This window comes from Callithrix jacchus, chromosome 22, assembly GCF_049354715.1.
Source record: "Callithrix jacchus isolate 240 chromosome 22, calJac240_pri, whole genome shotgun sequence".
Lineage (NCBI taxonomy): Eukaryota > Metazoa > Chordata > Mammalia > Primates > Cebidae > Callithrix > Callithrix jacchus.
The window spans coordinates 2,011,073-2,031,931 of record NC_133523.1 but is presented as its reverse complement, the minus strand read 5'-3'; the positions used below and the strand labels follow the sequence as shown (position 1 = coordinate 2,031,931).

At 56.1% G+C, this 20,859-nt stretch overlaps 1 protein-coding gene across 2 annotated transcripts in view; it reads left to right on the top strand.

The window, feature by feature from the left end:
- The first annotated feature begins 1,093 nt into the window (after window positions 1-1,093).
- The window catches only part of AP3D1 (adaptor related protein complex 3 subunit delta 1), a 45,641-nt gene continuing 25,875 nt past the window's right edge, over window positions 1,094-20,859 (top strand). Inside the window, exons 1-6 of one of the 2 annotated variants that reach the window (XM_035284335.3) lie at window positions 1,094-1,406; window positions 12,300-12,411; window positions 15,749-15,844; window positions 16,618-16,698; window positions 17,339-17,419; window positions 20,602-20,709. In XM_035284335.3, coding sequence (XP_035140226.1) covers window positions 16,624-16,698; window positions 17,339-17,419; window positions 20,602-20,709 — 264 coding nt within the window. In that variant the 5' untranslated portion in view covers window positions 1,094-1,406; window positions 12,300-12,411; window positions 15,749-15,844; window positions 16,618-16,623. The remainder of the gene's footprint in view (window positions 1,407-12,299; window positions 12,412-15,748; window positions 15,845-16,617; window positions 16,699-17,338; window positions 17,420-20,601; window positions 20,710-20,859) is intronic. The other variant, XM_035284334.3, reaches the window with a different exon arrangement.

Genomic DNA, 20,859 nt, shown 5'->3' with positions numbered 1-20,859 from the left:
CTGGAGTTCAATGGGGCAATCTCGGCTCACTGCAACCTCCATTCCTGGGTTCAAGCGATTCTTCTGCCTCAGCTTCCCCAGTAGCTGGCATTATAGGCACCCACCACCATACCCGACTGATTTTTTTTTTGTTTTTGAGACAGAATCTCGCTCTATTACCCAAGCTGGAGTGCAATGATGTGATATTGGCTCACCACAACCTCCGCCTCCTGGGTTCCGGCAATTCTCCTGCCTCAGCCTCCTGAGTAGCTGGGATTACATGCACGCGCCACCATGCCCGGCTAATTTTTGTATTTTTAGTAGAGACAGGGTTTCACCATGTTGACAGGGATGGTCTCGATCTCATGACCTCGTGATCCACCCACCTTGGCCTCCCAAAGTGCTGGGATTACAGGCGGCTCACGCCACCGCTCCCGGCCTCGAACATTTTTTCATAATCTTAATGATGTATCTTGGAGGGCGAGGACTCAGTACCCCCATTTACTGTTGCATGATTGGCACACAATGGGCCCTCCATAAACGTTTAATGAATGAATGACAGTGTCGAAGTACCGTCCTTGGCCTCATTTTCTTTCTGTGGGCACGTTAATCCCTGCCCTGCTCATTTCACAAGACGTTGTGAGGCTGCGAGAACCACAGGATCCGTTCCCCCCCACCCCGCCCCACCCAGTCGTTGGGTTTGGAGGCTCTCAGGCCGCGTCAGCTTTTACATTCAGGAAAGGCGGAGCTCGAGTCTTCCCCGGGAACTTGCCGGCCAAGCTCCACGTGTGCGCCCCGCCCATACCTGTCAGCTGATGGGAGGGTCAGGACCGGGCTTTAAGGGGCGTGGCTAGAAGGGACAACGAGGAAGAAGGTGGAGTTTCGGAGGCCACTGACCAATGAGAGCTCAGATCTGTGGGCCGGAAGAGGCGGGGACGCACGCCGGAGCCGGTGTTGCCACATTTCCATTGGGCCACCTGTCGTCGTCAGGGAAACGCAGCGTCTCCCCCGCCTTGGCGGGGGCGGGGCGGGGCTTCCAGGGAGGCGGGGCTTCCGGGGCCGACTCGGCTAGGACCGGGCGCTTGTCGTCAGGTGACCTGCCGCCATCTTGTCCGCCATTTGCAAGTGGCCCGGAGCGGGATCACGGCACCTGCTGAGCGGGTCGCCGCCTCTGCCGCGGTCCTCGGACCCCGCCGCCGCCCTGGCCTGGGAGCCTGCCCCGCCGCAGCGGCCGGCTGCGCAGCGCTCCGCGGGCGGCAGGCGCGGGCCCCGGGCCCCCTCACGGCGCCCAACCGCGGGCCTCCCGGGGCACAAGCCCGTGGGCCGCCGCGATGGCCCTCAAGATGGTGAAGGGCAGCATCGACCGCATGTTCGACAAGAACCTGCAGGACTTGGTCCGCGGCATCCGCAACCACAAGGAGGACGAGGTGAGCCCGGCGCGCCAAGGGTTGGCTCGGCCCGGCCCGGCCCCGGCCCCGCTCCCGCTCCCCGGGCCTGCTCGGTCTGCAGCCCGCCCGGGCTCCTAGTTCGAGGCCCCGCTCTGGGCTCCGGCCCTTCCTGCCCCGGGCCTGGAGCGCCGCCCACCTCCTCGGACCCCCGGCCTCAGTTTATCCCCGAGGGGGCGAAGGTCCTGGTCTCGGCGGATGCCCGATGGGGAAGCGCTGCCGGAATGTGACGCTTCGGGCCCCGCCGAGGGGCGCCCTTCCCCCGGGACCCTCATTTCACTCCCTCCGAGGGACTTGCGGGCCCGCCTCCCCCTGGGCTCCAGCGACCCCTCCCAGGAGACCGGCCAGGTGCCTGGGCAGACATTTTCCAGCCCGAGCGTGTTTCGGAATCACCGATTAAAAGTGCGGGGTCCCGGGCCCCGCCCCCGGACCCTCCCTGGGAGACCGAGGCCGGGGGTCCTGGGCCGCCCCTGGAGAAACTCCTTCCTCCCGGGTGCTGTAAATGCACGTCGAGGTCTCTCCCTGGGGCCTGGCTGGGAGTCACCCGGGGCGGGGGGCGGCGGCGGTGGTCCTGGGGCCGTTCCTCCTGGGCCCCTGCTTCGGGGAAGGCGGGGCCGCTGCTGGGAGGGAGGAGGGACCCTGCACCCCAAGCCCCAGGGAGGTGGCAGCCTGGGGGAGCCTGGAATGGGGAAGCTGACTTCAAGCAGGAACCTGAAAGCCAGGGCGAGGAAACCCCTTTTCCAGAAGTCAGATTAGAGCTACGGGGGCATCGTTTCCTTCCCGCCCCTCCCTTCCCCCAACCTGTGACCTAGATCGAAGAAGAACGGGCATAGTGGCCACGTGGCTTCATTGACGGGGGCCCGAGCAGCCCCTGGGCAGTGGAAGCTTTAGAACGTCTCCCACCGAAGCGACTGCCTGCCTCCTTCCCTGCTTGGGCAGCGAGGCGGGTACAGCACCGGCCCCACTACCAGACGCCGTGTGGGGCACGAGGTGCCAGGAAGGCAGGGCCATTGAGAGATTTGCTTGCAGGCACCGAGTCCCTCAGCCCACGCCCCTCTCCCTGGGAACCTGAGCTCTTGCCCTGACCCTAACCCTAACCCTTACACCTTTACGCAGGTGGCAAATGGCGTGGCTTCGCCTGCCCCCGCCTTAATGAGGTCTTTTTTGTTCTCCACCCCCATTGCGTCTCTTCGGCCTCCTGGATTGTCATCTCAGAAGCACTCCCTAACTGCTTTGGTCTCAGTGTGTAACTAACTGGATAATGTTCACATTCTTTGTGATGCTCACCCAACAGAGACGGAAGTCCAGCTCGAAGCTGTTTCCCTGTGCTGGCTTTGAGACAGCACTTTCCCCGCCTCCCCAAATGGAACCTTGAAAGCATCGTCGCTGATGGGCCTGGGTTTTACTGTGCTGAGCTTGGTTCACCAGATTGGAAATGTGACTTGCTTCCTGAGAGGACCTTTTCTGCGTGGACAGAATCTCCCAGCGCCCTCCCTGCCCCCCTTCAGCACATGCCACTGAGCAGCCTGTTCTGGGATCCTGAGGATAGGCCAGGGGGTCTGCCCAGTGGACGACCACACCTTTAGTCAGGGGCGTGGTTTTCAGGGAGGTGTGCCTGTCTTCTGGGTAGTTTCTGAGCCTGGGATTCTTCCTTTGGAATTGGTGTGAGTTGATAGCGCTTTCCCCGCAAGCATGGTCACGTTCGAGGGAGTGTTGCTGTTGGAAAGTCTTTTTTTGAGCCGGAGTCTCCTTCTATCGCCCAGGCTGGAGGGCAGCGGTGCCATCTCGGCTCGCAGCATCCTGCGCCTCCCAGGTTCAAGTGATTCTCCTGCCTCAGCCTTCCGATTGCTGGGACTACAGGCACTCACCAAAACACCTGGCTAATTTTCTGTATTTTTAGTAGCGATGGGGTTTCACCGTGTTAGCCAGGATGGACTCAATCTCCTGACCTTGCGATCCTCCGCCCACCTTGGCCTCCCAATGTGCTGGGATTATGGGTGTGAGCCACTGTGCCTGGCCCTTTTTTTGTTTTTCTGAGACAGAGTTTTGCTCTTGTTGCCCAGGCTAGAGTCAGTGGTGTGATCTCAGCTTACCGCAACCTCTGCTTCCCAGGTTCAAGGGATTCCTGCCTCAACCTCCTGAGTAGCTGGGATTACAGGCATGCGCCACCATGCCCGGCTCATTTTGTATTTTTAGTAGAGACAGGGTTTCACCATGTTAGTCAGACTGGTCCCGAACTCCTGATCCCGGGTGATCTGCCTGCCTCGGCCTCCCAAAGTGCTGGGGTTACAGGTGTGAACCACCACAGCTGGCCAGGAAACATTTTTATAACGGCGAAGGGCTGTCCTTAAAGTCCCAGGCTTCCTCAAGGGCCTTCCCATCAGCCAGTTGGCGATTTCAGGCAGGACACAGGGACCCTGGTTTTCGCTGTGGCCCCCAGGGTCGTGAGTCAGTTCACATCTGATTCTGGATGTTCTCTGCGGCTTCCGGAGTCTTGTGATTGGAGAGCAGCCAGTGGCTGTTCAGTGACAGTTCTGCTGCCCCCCAGCCCCTCCACTTGCTTTAAAAAAGCAGCTCCCTGGCCGGGCGCGGTGGCTCACGCCTGTAGTCCAAGCACTTTGGAGGCCAAGGCGGGCGGATCACCTGAGGTCAGGAGTTCAAGACCAGCCTGACCAACATGGTGAAACCCCATCTTTATTTAAAAAAAAAAAGCAGCTCCCTGTAGACGGAGTGTTGTAGGTTCTTCCCTCCCGCCCACTGCACCCGGAATGAGGACTGTTGACAGTGCATTTTATCTGCAGCAGTAGAGTTTCCAAAAACAGTTCCATTTTGTAATAGATTTTCACCTAGAACTTGAGCGTGGCATCATGGAAACAAGGCTTAGCAATGGCTCTGGGAGCCTCGTGGAAGGCAGCGGGGTTGAGTGGGATCCCGTGAAGTTTGGGAGGTCTGCGTCCAGGTGCTCGGGCTGCCTGCATGGGGAAGCCCACGGAGAGCCCCTGCTCTGTGTCCTCCTGTGTAAGTGGGGGTGACCGTCGCCGCCCTCCTTGCTGAACGATGCTGAGGATGCTCCATTGTGCTCTAAGAGGTTGTCTAGTTCACTTTTCCAGTCCTCAGGCTGTGACCTCTTTGTGGGTTGTAAGTTCAATTTAATGGGTTGTGCTAGGTCAGAAAAAGGAAAAGAACCAGAAAACAGCAGAGTGCAGGTACGTTCAGTGATTGTCCCGTGCTGAAACTGATTTCTGCATGTGATACGTGCGTGCCTGTGTGAGCGTCCTGGGTGACCGTGCAAAACCCATTCAGACGAGTCCAGGACGCGTGAGAAGTCGTGGTCTACTTGGCGTGCGCGTTCGTCTACCTGAGTTGCCTTCATCCTTAAGAATCGGCAAGGATGATGTTGGCAGGTGGGCGGAGATCCACCTGGGGGTGTCCTCAGCTTCTAAAGCTCCGTGGAGCTGGGACAAAGCCAAAGCACTTTTTGTGTTTCCTTCTCACAAGTCCTTTTCGTAGTTTTGGGAAAGTTTTCTCCCCTTTTTCTTTTTATTATTATTTTTTATTTTCTTCTTTTTTTCCCCCCTCAAGATGGAGTCTCGCTGTGTCACCCAGGCTGGAGTGCGTTGGTGTGATCTCGGCTCACTGCATGCTTCACCGCCCGAGTTCAAGCAGTTCTCCCTGCCTCAGCCTCCCGAGCAGACTCCAACTCTCTATAATTTGAACTGAATGTGTTTTCTGTTTTTTTTTAAATGACATCAATCATTCCCTTAGATCAGCGTCTGCCCCTCAGCGCTGTGGATGTTGGGGCTGGATCATTCTTTGGGTAGAGCCATTCTGGGTAGGAGAGGGTGCTAAGCAGCGTCCCTACCCCCACCCACTTCATGCCAGGAGCTCCTCCAGTCATGCCAATCACACGTGTCTCCGGACAAAAGTATCTCTTGGAGGTAGAATCGTCCCCAAATTAAAAGCCACTGATCCCACTTGATGGTAAGAAAAGTCTCCCAGAATTCCCAAATGCCTCCCATTGTCCAGGTGCCCTTGACCCCTGTGTTCTCATGGTGGTGGTGGACGAGGGCGTGCTTCTAGATATGCTTCCTCCCCCACCCCCAAGCCTCTTTAATTGTGAAATATGCAATGCATAGAACATTGCATAGCTAATTTATTTTTTTGATAGAGACAGGATTTCAACATGTTTGCCAGGCTGGTCTTGAACCGCTAACCTCAGGTGATCCGCCCGCCTCGGCCTCCCAAAGTGCTGGGATTACAGTGTGAGCCACTGCGCCTGGCACTTTTTTTTTTTTTTTTTTTGAGATTAGGTCTCACTCTCGCCAAGGCTGGAGTGCAGTGGCATAGTCTTGGCTCACTACAGCCTCTGCCTCCTGGGTTCAAGTGATTCTCCTGCCTCAGCCTCCTGAGTAGCTGGGATTATAAGCGCCTGCCAGCATGCCCAGCTAATTTTTGTATTTTTAGTAGGGACAGGATTTCACCATGTTGGCCACAGCGGTCTCGAACTTCTGATCTCAGGTGATCCACCCTCCTTGGCCTCCCAAAGTGCTGGGATTACAGGCATGAGCCACGACACCCTGCCTGTACAGCTAATTATGATAATGATTCTGACTTCTGTGAGTTTAATTTCCTTGACTTCCTTGTAGTTTTTGTTTTTATTTTTGAGACGGAGTCTAGCTCTATCACCCAGGCTGGAGTGCAGTGGTGCGATCTCAGCCCACTACAACCTCCACCTCCTGGGTTTAAGCAATTCTCCTGTCTCAGCCTCCCGAGTAGCTGGGATTACAGGTGCGCGCCACCACATCCAGCTAGTTTTTGTATCTTTAGTAGAGACGGGTTTCACCGTGTTGGTCAGGATGGTCTTGAGGTCCTGACGTTGTGATGTGCCTGCCTCGGCCTCCCAAAGTGCTGGGGTTACAGGCGTCAGCCACTGGCCTGGCCTTGCTTGTAGTTTTGTCACTTAAGTTTGTGACTCTGAACCATAGGTGTAATTAATTGCCTGCGGTGTGTGTGCTTCGCTGCCCAGCACGGTGGGGAGCTGTCCTTGGTCCTTGCCCTGGGTGACTGTGCTGTTTACGTACAGCTTCCGTGCATGGTCTCTGGTCGGTAGACATGTGGGTGGGTGGTTTCCATGTGGGGTGGTTTTATGAATGGTCTTTTTTTTTTTTTTTTTTTAGGCTAGTCAAGTGAAGCAGTGGGATTTTTTTTTTTTTTTGAGACAGAGTCTTGCTCTGTCACCAGACACCAAGCTGGAGTGCAGTGGCTCGATCTCGGCTCACTGCAACCTCTGCCTCCCGGGTTCAAGCAATTCTGCCTCAGCCTCCCAAGTAGCTGGGACTATAGGCACGCGCCACCATGCCCAGCAAATTTTTGTATATTTTTAGTAGAGATGAGGTTTCACCATGTTGGCCAGGATGGTCTCGATCTCTTGACCTCGTGATCTGCCTGCCTCAGCCTCCCTAAGTGCTGGGATTACAGGCGTGAGCCACCGTGCCCGGCCTATGAATGGTCTCAAGCCATGGAGGCCTGAGGTCTGCCCAGCCCCCAGGATGGTGCCTGCTGCCTTCAGGGCCGCTCCCCACTCCCGCTCCCAGCAGCACGTATGAAAGCTGAAGAAGCCTTGCCTCCCGCAGCCAGTCGGCGGGGCTGCCCTGCTTGTGTGTGTGGCTCACTCGCTGATGGGCAGTTAGCTGTTTGCTCTTCTGAACCTCTCTCTAGGCCTTGCGCCTCTTTGTCTGTTTTTGTTTTTTGAGACGGAGTTTCGCTCTTGTTACCCAGGCTGGAGTGCAATGGCGCGATCTCGGCTCACCGCAACCTCCGCCTCCTGGGTTCAGGCAATTCTCCTGCCTCAGCCTCCTGAGTAGCTGGGATTACAGGCACGCGCCACCATGCCCAGCTAATTTTTTATATATTTTTTAGTACAGACGGGGTTTCACCTTGTTGACCAGGAGGGTCTCAATCTCTGGACCTCGTGATCCACCCACCTCGGCCTCCCAAAGTGCTGGGATCACAGGCGGGAGCCACCGCGCCCGGCCTCTTTGTCTGTTTTACTCCTTTGCAGGGGTTTTTGAAAGGCAGCCTCTGGGCAGAAGGCTTGGGACATGTGGGTGGAAGTGGCTTCAAGGCCAAGGCGTGTGGGCCCGGGAGGGGCATGTGTGTGTGGGGGTGAGCTCTGCCCTTGTAACTGGCTTCTGGGTGATGCTTACTTGCGTCTCGCCTTGGAGAGCTGGAAAGACCAGAGGGCAGGAGTGGCGGCTCTAGACCTGGGTGTGTTCTGGCCCCTCCTTGGCATGGTGGACGTTGGGGCTGGATGGTTATTGGGGTGAGGGTGTGTGGGGCACTGCAGCGTGCTGAGCAGCACCTCTGGCTTCCACCCCATGCCTGGATTTCCTCCGGCTGTCGCGACCACCAGTGCTCCAGACATGCCCCAGTGTCACCTGGAGGGTAGTCACCTGCTGGGAAACACAGCCCTGGGAGCTCCTGTATCTCTGGTGGTCGACTTGTCCATGTGCCAGTGAGACAGGAGGAAGGGCATCCACAGTGTGGCCGCTCTGTGCTGCATGGTCCCTGATGCCCCTGCTAATCTGTGGCCAGGGCCTGAGGACCCTCCTCTGCTCTGCCCTGGCCTCCTGCCCTCAGGGAGCTGCGGTCCAGGTGGAGCCTCACGTCCCTCCTGGCCCCGTCCTGTGATGTGCTGAGCCAAAGCAGTTCCTTTCTTTCAACAGTTGTATTGAGATGTAATTTACATGTCATAAAATCTGCCTGTTCGAGGCATGAAATTCAGGAGATTTTCGTGTATTTACAGATTGCAGTGATTCAGCATGGTGTAACTTTGGAGCAAAGACGCCTCATGCCCTGGCAACCCCTGACCTGCTGTCCCTGTGGATTTGAGGTGGAAGGGTTTGTGTTTGTTTGTTTCTTGAGACACAGTCTCCCTCTGTCACCCAGGCTGGAGTGCAGTGACACGATCTTTGCTCACTGCAGCCTCTGCCTCCCAGGTTCAAGAGATTCCCCAGCCTCAGCCTCTCGAGTAGCTGGGATTACAGGCGCCTGCCACCACACTTGGCTAAGTTTCGTATTTTCAGTAGAGACGGGGTTTCAGCACATTGGCCAGGCTGGTCTCGAACTCCTGAGCTCAAGTGATCCTCTTCACTCTGCCTCCCAAAGTGCTGGGATTATGGGCATGAGCTATCTGCCTGGCCTTGAGTCAGAGGGTTTTAATGGTGACCGTGCCACCCCACAGACATTATCCAGGCTGAGCCGAGGGGCCTCGAGTTGTGGGACTGAGCTCACAGATGGGGTCTTGGGTCTGGTCCTAGATGGGGCTGTTTCTGGCCACTGCCCTGTGTGTTGTTAGTGTGTCTCCCAGCCTCAGTCATGGGCGTGGAGGTAGGTCTGGGTGTGGGGCCTTGGCTGGATGCTGCGTCGGGGTTTCTGCATCTGCTCTGCTCCTGGGTGCAGAGGGCGTTGCGCTTGTCCACAAGAGCATAAAGCAGGGCAGCGTCCTGTGGATAAGCAGCAGCGGGCTCCGTGGGGGCTCTGTTCCTGCTGGGGTGGACTCTCCTGCTTCCGAGGCTCAGTGGCTTTTCTTTATGAATGGGAAGTGATGGTGGTCATGGAGGGTAACTGTTACCCGGGCAGGGTGGAGCACTTTGCCGGCGCGCCTTCTTCCCTGCCCCGGGTACTGGAAGGACTTGAATTCCTCCTGTCTGAGACTCGAATGCCCTGGGAACGCTGGTTCAGTCCATCGCCAAGACGTCATGCACGCAGTCGGCCCTGCTGGCCTTGCCACCTGGCGGAAGGGCTCTAGGCCCGAAGGCCAGAAGCAGGTGCTGTAAAAGCTTTTCAGCGCACTCGACCACGGAGGCGGGGTCCAGCTGGAAGCTGTGAGCTGTGCCGGTAGAGGCAGCGCTTTCCTTTTCCCTCTCCTGAAACGGAGTCTCGCTCTGTCACCCAGGCTGGAGTGCAGTCGCAAGACTCGGCTTACTGCAGCCTCCCTCTCCCGGGTTCAGGCGATTCTCCTGCCTCAGCCTCCTGAGTGGCTGGGATTATAGGCACCGGCCACCACACCCGGCTGATTTCTGTGTTTTTCTAGACCTGAGGTTTCACCATGTTGGCCGGGCTGTTTGTGGGATCCTGACCTCCTGATCCTCCACCTCAGCCTCCCAAAGTGCCGAGATTACAGGCGTGAGCCACTCTGCCCAGCCTAGGCAACACTTCCACTTCTTTCATATTTAATTTTTATTCGGCAGAGTCTTGCTGTGTTGCCCAGGCTGGAGTGCAGTGGTGCGATCACTGCCCACTGCAGTCTTGGCTACCTGGACCTGAGCAGTCCTCTTACCTCAGCCTTCAGGTAGCTGGGACTACCCGGCGTGCCACCATGCCTGGCTAACTTGTTACTTTTTATTTTTTTGAGACAGTCTCAAAAATCCCATCTTTACAAAAATATACAAAAATTAGCCAGGCATGGTGGTGTGTGCCTGTAGTCCCAGCTACTTGGAAGGCTGAAACAGGAGAGTCACTTCAACCTGGGAGGCACAGTTTGCAGTGAGCCCGAGATCACTGTCACACTCCAACCTGGGTGACAGAGTGAGGCTTCGTCTCAAAAAAAGAAAAAAAAAAAAAAAAAGAGGCCAGGAGCTGTGGCTCACTCCTGTAATCCCAGCACTTTGGGAGGCAGAGGCAGACAGACCAGGCGATCAGGAGGTCAAGACCAGCCTGGCCAACATGGTGAAACCCCATCTCTACTAAAAATACAAAAATTAGCTGGCCGTGGTGGTATGCGCCTGTAGTCCCAGCTTCTTGGGAGGCTGAGGCAGGAGGATCTCTTGAGCCTGGGAGGTTGAGGCTGCAGTGAGCTGTGATTAGGTCACCGCCCCTTAGCCTGTGCAACAGAGGAAAACTCTGTCTTTGAGGAAAGAAAAGAAAACAAAACAAAAGAGAGAGTACCCCAGGGAGTTGTCCTGTGTGTCTGGGGTTTACATGGCCTGTGTCACTGTGGCCCTGAGGAGTTGCTGTATAAAGGAGATGGGCATCCTGTGTCCTAAACTACGTTCCAGAAGAATTAAGTAGATGCTGGAAGCAGCGTCAGTGCTTTTCATCCTTCATTCGCTCTGGTGAAGTGTGAATTTTGTGTGGAACTAGCTGAGGTGTTTGAGAAATTTTACCATGTTCCTTCTCTAATTTCTGTTTATTTTTGTAGAAAGTGTCAATGATGTATAGTCACATTATACCTTAAAATAATTAAAATCCGTGTTTATAATTTTCTGTAAGTCATGTCTCCCTATCCCGACTATAAATTTTTCTTTCTTCAGGGTGGGTGCGGCGGCTCACACCTGTAATCCCAGCACTTCGGTAGGCCGAGGCAGGCAGATCACCTGAGGTCAGCAGTTGGAGACCAGCCTGGCCAACATGGCGAAATCCCGTCTCTACTAAAAATACAAAAAATTAGATGGGCGTGGTCCACTTGAAATCCCAGCTACTTGGGAGGCTGAGGCAGGAGAATCTCTTCAACCTGGGAGGTGAAGGTTGCAGAGAGTCAAGATCACAGCATTGTTCTCCAGCCTGGATGACAGAGTGAGACTGTGTCCCAAAAAAAACATTTTTTTTCCTTTTTTCTTGTGAAAGGAGAATAAATATTCACTTCAGTTAGCCACACTCTATGGAAATAAAAGTTTGCTTATTTTAATTAATTTTTTTTTTTTTTTTTTGAGACGGAGTTTCGCTCTTGTTGCCCAGGCTGGAGTGCAATGGCGCGATCTCGGCTCACCGCAACCTCCGCCTCCTGGGTTCAGGCAATTCTCCTGCCTCAGCCTCCTGAGTAGCTGGGATTACAGGCACGTGCCACCGTGCCCAGCTAATTTTTTGTATTTTTAGTACAGACGGGGTTTCACCACGTTGACCAGGATGGTCTCGATCTCTTGACCTCGAGATCTGCCTGCGTCGGCCTCCCAGAGTGCTGGGATTACAGCTGTGAGCCCCGCGCCTGGCTTATTTATTCATCAAGACAGAGTCTGGCTCTGTTGCTCCGTTGCCCAGGCTAGTGTGAAGTGGCGCCACCTCAGTTCTGCAACCTTGCAGTCTTCCACCTCCTGGGTTCAAGCAGTTGCTGCTGCCTCAGCCTCCTGAGTATGGTTACAGGTTGGCACCACTGTGCCTGGCTCACGTTTGTAGTTTTAGTAGAGAAGGGGTTTCACCATCATGGCCAGGCTGGTCTCAAACTCCTGACCTTATGATTCACTCACCTCAGCCTCCAAAAGTGCTGGGATTACAGGCGTGAGTCACTGTTGTGCCCAGTCGATATTTCTTTCTCTCCCTCCCTCCCTTCCTTCCTTCCTTCCTTCCTTTCTGTCTGTCTGTCTTGTGTTTCTGTCTGTCTGTCTGTCTTTTGAGCTTTCTTTCTCTCTCTCTTTATCCTTTTTTGAGACAGAGTCTTGTTCTGTCGCCCAGGCTGGAGTACAGTGGCGTGAACTCTGCTCAGTGCAACCTCCTCCGCCTCTTGGGTTTAAGCAATTCTTTGCCTCAGCCTCACAAGTAGCTGGGATTTCACGCGCCTGCCACCATTCCCAGCTAAGTTTTTGTATTTTTAGTAGAGATGGGTTTTCACCGTGTTAGCCATGCTGGTCTTGAACTCCTGACCTCATGATACATACCTGCCTTGGCCTCCCAAAGTGCTGGGATTACAGGTGTGAGCTACTGCGCCTGGCCTGTTTATTTTTGAGACAGGGTCATCTCACTCCATCATCCAGGCTGGAGCACAGCCTGTCTACGGCCTCTGCCTCCTGGGCTGAAGGGCTTCTCCCACCTCAGCCTCCTGAGTAGCTGGGACTGCAGGCATGCACCACCACACCTGGCTAATTTTTGTATTTTTTGTAGAGACTGGGTCTCGCTGTGTTGCCCAGGCTGGTCTCAAACTCCTCGGCTCAAGCAGTCCTCCCACCTTGGCCTCCCACAGTGCTGGGATTGCACACAGGAGCCCCCACACCTGGTGAGTGTTTATTTCTTTCAGCTTCAGCTGTATTGCTCTGGGCTGCCCGTGCTGGGTACAGTGACTGAGTTCTCTTTGAGAAGAGCCACAATAAAACCAGACGTGGCTGGGCACCGTGGCTCACGAATGTAATCCTTGCACTTTGGGAGGCTGAGGCGGGTGGATCATGAGGTCGAGAGATTGGGACTATCCTTGCCAACAGGGTGAAGCCCTGCCTCTACTAAAAAGAGAAAAATTAGCCTGGTGTGGTGGTGCGCGCCTGTAATCTCAGCTAGTCGGGAGGCTGAGGCAGGAGAATCACTGAATCCAGTAGGCGGAGGTTGCAGTGAGCTGAGATCGCGCCACTACGCTACAGCATGACAACAGAGCAAGACTTCATCTCAAAAAACAACAGGCCAGGCGCGGTGGCTCAGTCCTGTAATCCCAGCACTTTCGGAGGCCAAGGTGGATGGATCACGAGATCGGGACCATCCTGGCTGACATAGTGAAACCCCATCTCTACTAAGAATACAGAAATTAGCTGGGTATGGTGGCGCACACCTGTAATCCCAGTTACTCAGGAGGCTGAGGCAGGGGAATCTGTTGAACCGGGGAGGCGGAGGTTGCAGTGAGTCCAGATCCTGCCACTGCGCTCCAGCCTGGTGACCAAGCGAGACTCCATCTCAAAAAACAAAATCAGAAAAAAACAAACAAAAACAAAACCCAGATGTTTCCCAGAGCTGTTGCTTGTCTAGTTCTCTGGTGCCTTCTGGGAGTGTTTTTAAAAGATGTTGGTGTGAGGTTGTCTGAGAGGAGCTGCTTGGACTTTATCAGAAATTAAGACGCCAGGAGGGAGGCCCAGGGCTGTGACCCACCCGGAGTTCCTGGACTGCCTAGGAAGCTGACTAGTGGCTGGGCGTGGTGGCGCATGGTTGTGGTCCCAGTGCTTTGGGAGGCTGAGGTGGGAGGATCGCTTGAGTCTGGGATGTGGAGGCTGCAGTGAGCAGTGATTGCAGCCCTGCCCTCCAGCCTAGGCAACAGAGTGAGACACTGTTTCAAAAAAAAAAAAAAAAACAGCAACCAACTGGGGCAGAGCCACCGCACTGTTTATCTGTTCCTCAGCACCATGGGGTGAGGTGCGGGCAGCTCCTGTTCCAACCCGCTGTAAATGCTGCTGCCGTGTGCTTCTCGCGCTTGTTTCTGTTGGAACATCTGTTTTCCATCCCCTTGGGTGCACGCCCAGCAGCGGAATTGCCGGGTCCGGCGGTGACTGCACGTGGAACCTTGGAGGAGCCCCAGGCTGGTTTCCCGGGCTTGCCCTGCCTGAGGTCTGACCTCTGCATGCCGGCGATTGTCTTTTTCTTCTTTGCCTTTTAAATCGTGAACAGTCCTGACCCTCAGAGCAGCAGGAGCGGGTCATCCTTGCTCCGGGGACAGGAGCGCAGTCCTGGAGGGGTTTAGTGATTAGAAGCCTCAGGAGGATCCTGTGACTCGTTCCGTTTGTACAGCATCGGATCATAGAACATTCAGCAAAACAGTCTGTGTTCCTGTGCCCCTCCCCCTGCCACTCCCCCACAGCTGTGGCTCCTTCCTTGGGTCTGGTGCTGCTGGCAGCCGAGCTTGGGGTGTGGTCCTGGGTGACACGTGAGTGGCGGGTACTGCTCTGGCTGCTTTGAGGCCAGCTATGGTGGGGCTGGGGGCGGAAGTGTGATGGTGTGGGCTTGCCAAACCAGACGGACATCGGGGGCCAGCAGGACGGGGCTTAGCAGCCGTCACTCCTGGGCCAGTGTCGGATGATGGAGAGGGGCTCCTGGGCGTCAGGAAGGCTTGTCGTGGGGCCCTCGTCGTCCACCGATGGCGTCTCTCTGAGCCTGTGCTGCTCCCTCTCTCTCTCCTGGCAGGTGGGGTGGGTTCTCTCTGGGGCCAGTGTGTCGTCCACCCGCCTTGGCTCTGGTGCTGTGTGGGGCGCCTCATGCATGCCACTCCCCCGGGAACCTCGTCTGCTGTTCTGGACCTTGTGCCTGAGTCCGTGTGGGTCAGAACCCTTCTTGATGGTGTTCCGGAGACACACACAGTTAGTGAGCAGGCCAGGGAGAATCCAGACACACCCGCCAAAACCTGAGCGCGCTGTTCACAGCAGCACGAGACACTGGCTGAAGGCCAGAGGGCCCCACACATTCGTCCACCGAGGAGGAGGCAGACAGTGGGGCATGTGTAGCGGGATGCTGCGTGCCACCGCCACTGCCGAGTTCCAGGACATTTCTCAGCCTGGAAAGAAACCGAACTCTCCCTGTCTCCTCCCTCAGCCTCAGGCACCCTCGAATCCCCTTCCTGTCTCTGGATCGGCCTGATCTGGACGTTTCATGTAAATGGATCAGACAGTATGGTCTCTTCGGTCTTTTCTTTTTTTTTTTTTTTAGACAAAGTCTGGCTCTGCTGCCCAGGCTGGAGTGCAGTGGTGGGCCATTGGCTCACTGCAGCTTCCGCCTCCTGGGCCTAAGCAGTGCTCCCATCTCAGCCTCCTGAGTAGCTGGGATTATAGGTGCCCGGCACCATGCCTGGCTAACTTTTTCTATTTTTAGTAAAGACAGGGTTTCACACATTTTGGCCAGGCTGGTCTTGAATTTCAGACCTCAAGTGATCTGTCCTCCATGGTCTCCCAAAGTGCTGTCATTATGGGCATAGCCATGGGGCCCAGCCCCTGTTTTTTTTTTTGGATGGGGTCTTGTTCTGTTGCCCAGGCTGGAGTACAGTGGTGCGATCATAGCTCTCCACAGCCTTGACCATCCAGGCTCAAGGGGTCCTCCCACCTAGCTGGGCCTGTGGGTGGCGCCAGCGCACCTGGCTAGTTGTGTTATGTGTAGTGGAGACGGGGCTCTCTCACTGTGTTGCCTAGGCTCTTCTCAAACTCCTTGCCCCAAGTGATTCACCTGCCTCAGCCTCCCAAAGTGTTGGGAGTACAGGCACGAGCCATGGTGCCCAGCCTGCCCTCTTTCTTAAATCATTATTATTATTTTGAGATGGAGTCTTGCCCTGTCACGCAGGCCAGAGTGCAGTGGCATGATCTTGGCTCACTGGGCACGATCTTGGCTCACAGCAACCTCTGCCTCCCGGATTCAAATGGTTCTCCCGCCTCAGCCTCCCAAGTAGCTAGGATTACAGGCATGCGCCGTCACACCCAGCTAATTTTTATATTTGTAGTAGAGACGGTCTCAAACTCCTGACCTTGTGATCTGCCTGCCTCAGCCTCCCAAAGTGCTGGGATTACAGGCATGAGCCGCCGCACCCAGCCTGAAATCATTATTCGTAACCATCTTGGCTGGACGTCTGTCAGTTTTGCGTTTATCCCCCACTTCAGGCAAAATACATCTCCCAGTGCATCGACGAGATCAAGCAGGAGCTGAAGCAGGACAACATCGCGGTGAAGGCGAACGCGGTCTGCAAGCTGACCTATGTGAGTGCCAGCACCTGGGCTGCCTCTCGGCTCAGTGCGTGTCCGGCTGTTTATCAGCCTGCGTGTGCACCTTCAGTCATTGGTGCCACCTGCTGTCAACCAGCCACTCAGGGCCGACCCAGAGCCCTGGAGCGGCGAGCTGTGATTGTCACATGGGTGGCAAATGGGCCGGAAGGGGACGACCTACAGGCCTTTGTGGTGGCCCAGAGGGAGCCCCGTGGGGTCCTCTTCGGGATGGGGTTCACTAGGGACGCCCCTCACCTGCAGATAGCTCCTGCTACAGGCTGGGCCAGGACGCCTAGTGGGCGGAGCTGCAGCCGTGGACCTTCTCGGGCTGGCTCCGCTCCTGACTGCAGTTCCAGGTCAGCGTGTGAGCTGGAGGACAGGCACTCCGCTCCTGGCCTGTTTGCTCATGGGAGATAGGGAGACGAAGGGCTCATCCAGGGTGCCCAGGCTTCATCTGGTTTACTTGTTTGAAGGAGCCGATTCACAAGGGTTGCTACGGGAGTTTCACCAGTACCCGTGAGCACCAGCTGTCCAGTTGCAGTCATTTAGCCTCTTTGCAGTGCTTGTCACTAACCTGTCCCTGTAGTTTTTAAATGTCAGAGTCATGTGTCAGAAGACATTCAGGGCCGCAGGAGAATGTATTGGGTGGTCTGTTGACAGGAAGGGAGTCTGTTCCGTGTGCTGGGAAGGGAGCGTTTGATGCCAGGGCTGCAGTGCTTTGTCTCCGCGTGGCTTGTGAGTGCCATTTTCTGTGTGTCCCGTAACAGTTACAGATGCTGGGTTACGACATCAGCTGGGCCGCCTTCAACATCATAGAAGTCATGAGCGCCTCCAAGTTCACCTTCAAGGTGAGGTTCTGCAGTGGCCAGGCTGGCGGGGCGGGGAGCGATCACAGGCCTGAGCCGCTGTGCCCGGCCGATTTTTATTATTTATATATTTATTTTGAGACAAGAGTCTTGCTCTGTCATCCAAGGTGGATTGAGTGGCCTATAATCCTAGCACTTTGGGAGGCTGAGGCGGGTGGATCACTTGAGATCAGGAGTTCGAGACCAGTCTGGCCAAGATGGTGAAACCCCCGTCTCTACTAAAAATAACAAAATTTAGGGCTGGGCGCGGTGGTACCCACCTGTAGTCCCAGCTACTTGGGAAGCTGAGACGGGAGAATTGCGTAAACCCGGGCGGTGGAAGTTGCAGTGAGTGGAGATTGCGCCACTGCACTCCAGCCGGGGCGACAGTGAGGCGTTGTCTTAACGGGAAGGAGAAAATCAACCCACTTATTCCAGACTCTGGGGATTCCTTGTGGAATTTCGAGGAAACCTGGGTTTCTTTAAATGCTGGCTGGTTCCCACTTGCCAGTGGCCCCTTGTCCAGGCTGCGGGCGTTGCTGCTGGGCTGGGCACTGCTGCTGTGGATGCTGCGGAGCAGAGCTGGGAGCTCCTGGAGGCTGCGGGCGCCCGGGCTCTGATGCGCTTGTCTGTTCTCTCCCAGCGAATCGGCTACCTCGCTGCTTCCCAGAGCTTTCACGAAGGCACCGACGTCATCATGCTGACCACCAATCAGATCCGTAAGGTAGGGTCCCGGGCCGCGGCTGTCCGCTGCCAGAGCGTCTAGGCTCCACACTGCTCTTCCTGTGGGCAGCAGGCGCCTTTGGCCCGAGGGTCATCAGCGCGAATACGTCTGTGGGTCCTCCAGTGCCAACACGGCTTCGGCAGCCAGTGTTCCCAGCAGACACAGAGAGGTGCCCCCGCGGGTCTGAGCCCTCACTCCTGGCAGGCTTGTGAGGCAGAGGGATGCCGAGCAGTGCGGCATGCCCTTCCCTCGCTCGCTGCCTGGATGGGCCGGCGGATGGGGCTCTGGGGTCCACTGGAGGCTGGCCTCTGCGGTCACCCCTTTCTCCCCTTCTCCCCTCGTGGTAGCGCCTGCTTTGGCTGCAGGCACTTCGCTGCCCAGGTAGGGAGCATCCTGCCCCCAGATTCTTTTGAGTTGCATTTTTCAGCCCATGTCCAGGTTGCACTTTGAAATGGTTGTGGAGGCCACTGGGTGGTAAACGTCCTCTTTGGCCCCCGAGCTGTGAGCACCTTCGGTTCTCGCCTCTCGGTGGAGTTGGGTGTTGGAGAATCAGGCCCACTCTTCTCGTAGGTAGCTGGCTCCCTTCTGGCCCCAGAATACACCTCAGAGGCCGCAGCCCCAGCTCTCCGATGTCCATGTGCAAGGGCTGGACCCTGTGGCCCTTGTTGACCCCCCGGGGTGACCTGGAGATCTGGGTTGGGGGCCACAGCACACCGAGGGAGAGGTGTGGGGGCGCTGGCTGTGTACTGATGCCCAGCGCACTTGCCAGTCCCGATCCTTTCGGCTCTGCCGGGCTCGTTGTGGGCAACGTTTTGGCGCTGGGTGTCCTGTGTGGGGCACAGGCGACATGCGTTCTAGATGCTGTGGGGCTCTCAGGACATGGCCATGAGGGAGGGTGGCTGCAGTGCCTCGCAGGAGGGGTGGGTGGGAGTCTGGCCTATTGAGAGGAGGATGGGATGGGGTTGCAGGTGGTAACTGGGAGGGAAGCAGGAGGGAGGGGGCTCTGGCCACCCTGGACACCCAGGTGGCACTACCCAGGGAGTAGGGTCACTTTTCCAGCCCAGCTTTGTGTCTCCTGCTGATGGGCTTGGCCCAGCAGGTCCCTGCGTAAGCACCTCACTTGGGACTTGGACCCACTACTGTCTTGCCAGGTGCTCTGGGCTGTTAGACTGCGTGTGTCGGGCATGGCTGTGACCCGGCCTGCCTGCTTCCTGCCCACATGCATATCTGCTGGTGCCTGCACTGGTCTGGGCTCGGACACGGGTGGTGCCTGTGGGCCCCGGCACCTGCTTCCTTCATGTGAGGTCATATGCCCCAGATGTTTGCAGTCTACTGCGTCATTTGCTTTATTTATTTTTTCTTTTGAGATGCAGTTTCGCTCTTCTTACCCAGGCTGGAGTGCAATGGCGCGATCTCGGCTCACCGCAACCTCCACCTCCCAGGTTCAGCCAATTCTCCTGCCTCAGCCTCCCGAGTAGCTGGGATTACAGGCACGCACCACCATGCCCAGCTAATTTTTTGTATTTTTAGTAGAGATGGGGTTTCACCATGTTGACCAGGATGGTCTTGATCTCTTAACCTTGTGATCCACCTGCCTTAGCCTCCCAAAGTGCTGGGATTACAGGCGTGAGCCACTGCACCCGGCCGGTTTTTTATTTATATATTTTTGAGATGGAGTCTAGCTCTGTCACCCTGGAGTACAGTATGATCTCGGCTCACTGTACCCTCTGCCTCTTGGGTTCAACTGATTCCCCTGTCTCAGCCTCCCGAGTAGCTGCGATCACAGGTGCCCACAACCGCACCAGGCTGATTTTTGTATTTTTTGTAGAGATGAGTTTTCGTCTAGTTGGCCAGGCTGGTCTCAAACTCCTGACCTCAAGTGATCTGCCCGCCTTGGCTTCCCAAAGTGCTGAGATTATAGGCGTGAGCCACCACGCCCAGCCTCATTTTGTTTTTTAATAAAAATTTATTTTTTCCTTTTTTTTTGAAACGGGTTTTGCTCTGTCACCCAGGCTGGAGAGCAGTGGTGGCATCACAGCTCACGGCAGCCTCAGCCTCCCAGGCTCAAGCGATCTTCCCACTAGCCTCCTGAGTAGCTGGGACTGCAGGTGTGCACCATCATGCTGGCTAATTTTTTGTATTTTTTTGTAGAGACGGGGTGCGGAGGGCTCACTGTATTACCCATGCTGGTCGCGAACCCCGGGCTCAGTGCCTCTTGTGCTTGGCCCCCCAAAGTGGCGGGATTACAGTGTGAGCCACCGCGCCCGGCTCTCTGTGCCACTGTAAGAGAGGCTGTGAGTCCTGAAGCATCTGCCGTGGGCCTGCCTGGCAGGGGCGCTCCGGGCTGGGCTCCTGGCTGCGTCGTGATGACCTGAACAGCCAGTCTCCCGACTGACCTTCTTTTCCAAGGCGTCCTGGCAGCTTCCCAGGCACGTCTGCTGCTCCCCTCTACCCTTTGGTACATTGTGCTCGATTAGAAGTCCAGCCATGGACCGGGCGCGGTGGCTCAAGCTGTAATCCCAGAGCTTTGGGAGGCTGAGTGGGCGGATCACAAGGTCAGGAGTTCCAGACCAGCCTGGCCAACATGGGAAACCCCATCTCTCCCAAAAAGAAAATTGAAAAATTAGCTGGGCACTGTGGCAGGTGCCTGTAGTCCCAGCTACTCAGGACGCTGAGGCGGGAGAATTTTGTGAACCTGGGAGGTGGAGGTTGCACTGAGCTGAGATCGCGCCATTGCACTCCAGCCTGGTGACACAGTGAGACTCCATCTCAAAAAAAAAAAAAAAAAAAAAAGCTGGCGTTATATTTTGACCACAAAACGTTAACCATGAAAATGGATCTCTGTGGATACATATAAATATGACAGGTTCCAGGAGGAGCCAAGAAACTCGGCCGATTCCCACGCGCAGAGCCTGTGCCCCAGACCTCAGTCCGCAGCTGCGCCCGTCCTGGCTCCTCTCTTGGTGACAGAGTCTCCCACGGGCTGTCACTCGTTCCTCCTCGTCCGAGTTCAGCTCCAGACCCCTCTGTGGCAGGGGTGCTGAGGCACAGCTGCACCTCAAGGGCATGTGCCGGGTCGTGGGTGTTCTGGGAGGGCTGCACTCCTGCTGCTCCGAGACATGGGCGTCAGACGTGCCGCCCAGGGTATCCTGCCCACGGCCCCTTTCTCTCTCATTTTCCAGGACCTGAGCAGCCCCAGCCAGTATGACACCGGCGTTGCACTGACAGGTCTGTCCTGCTTTGTCACTCCAGACCTTGCCAGAGACCTGGCAAATGACATCATGACGCTGGTGAGTTGGTGAGCGAGCCCGCCACCCCTGCGTCTCTGCTGGGGGAAAGGCCTGGCCACGTAGAAACATGCCGGGCTTCCCGGTGCGCGGCCCGCCTGAGATGGGAACCAAATCACTGTCACCTGTTGGGGCAGGTCTTGGGCTGCTTCC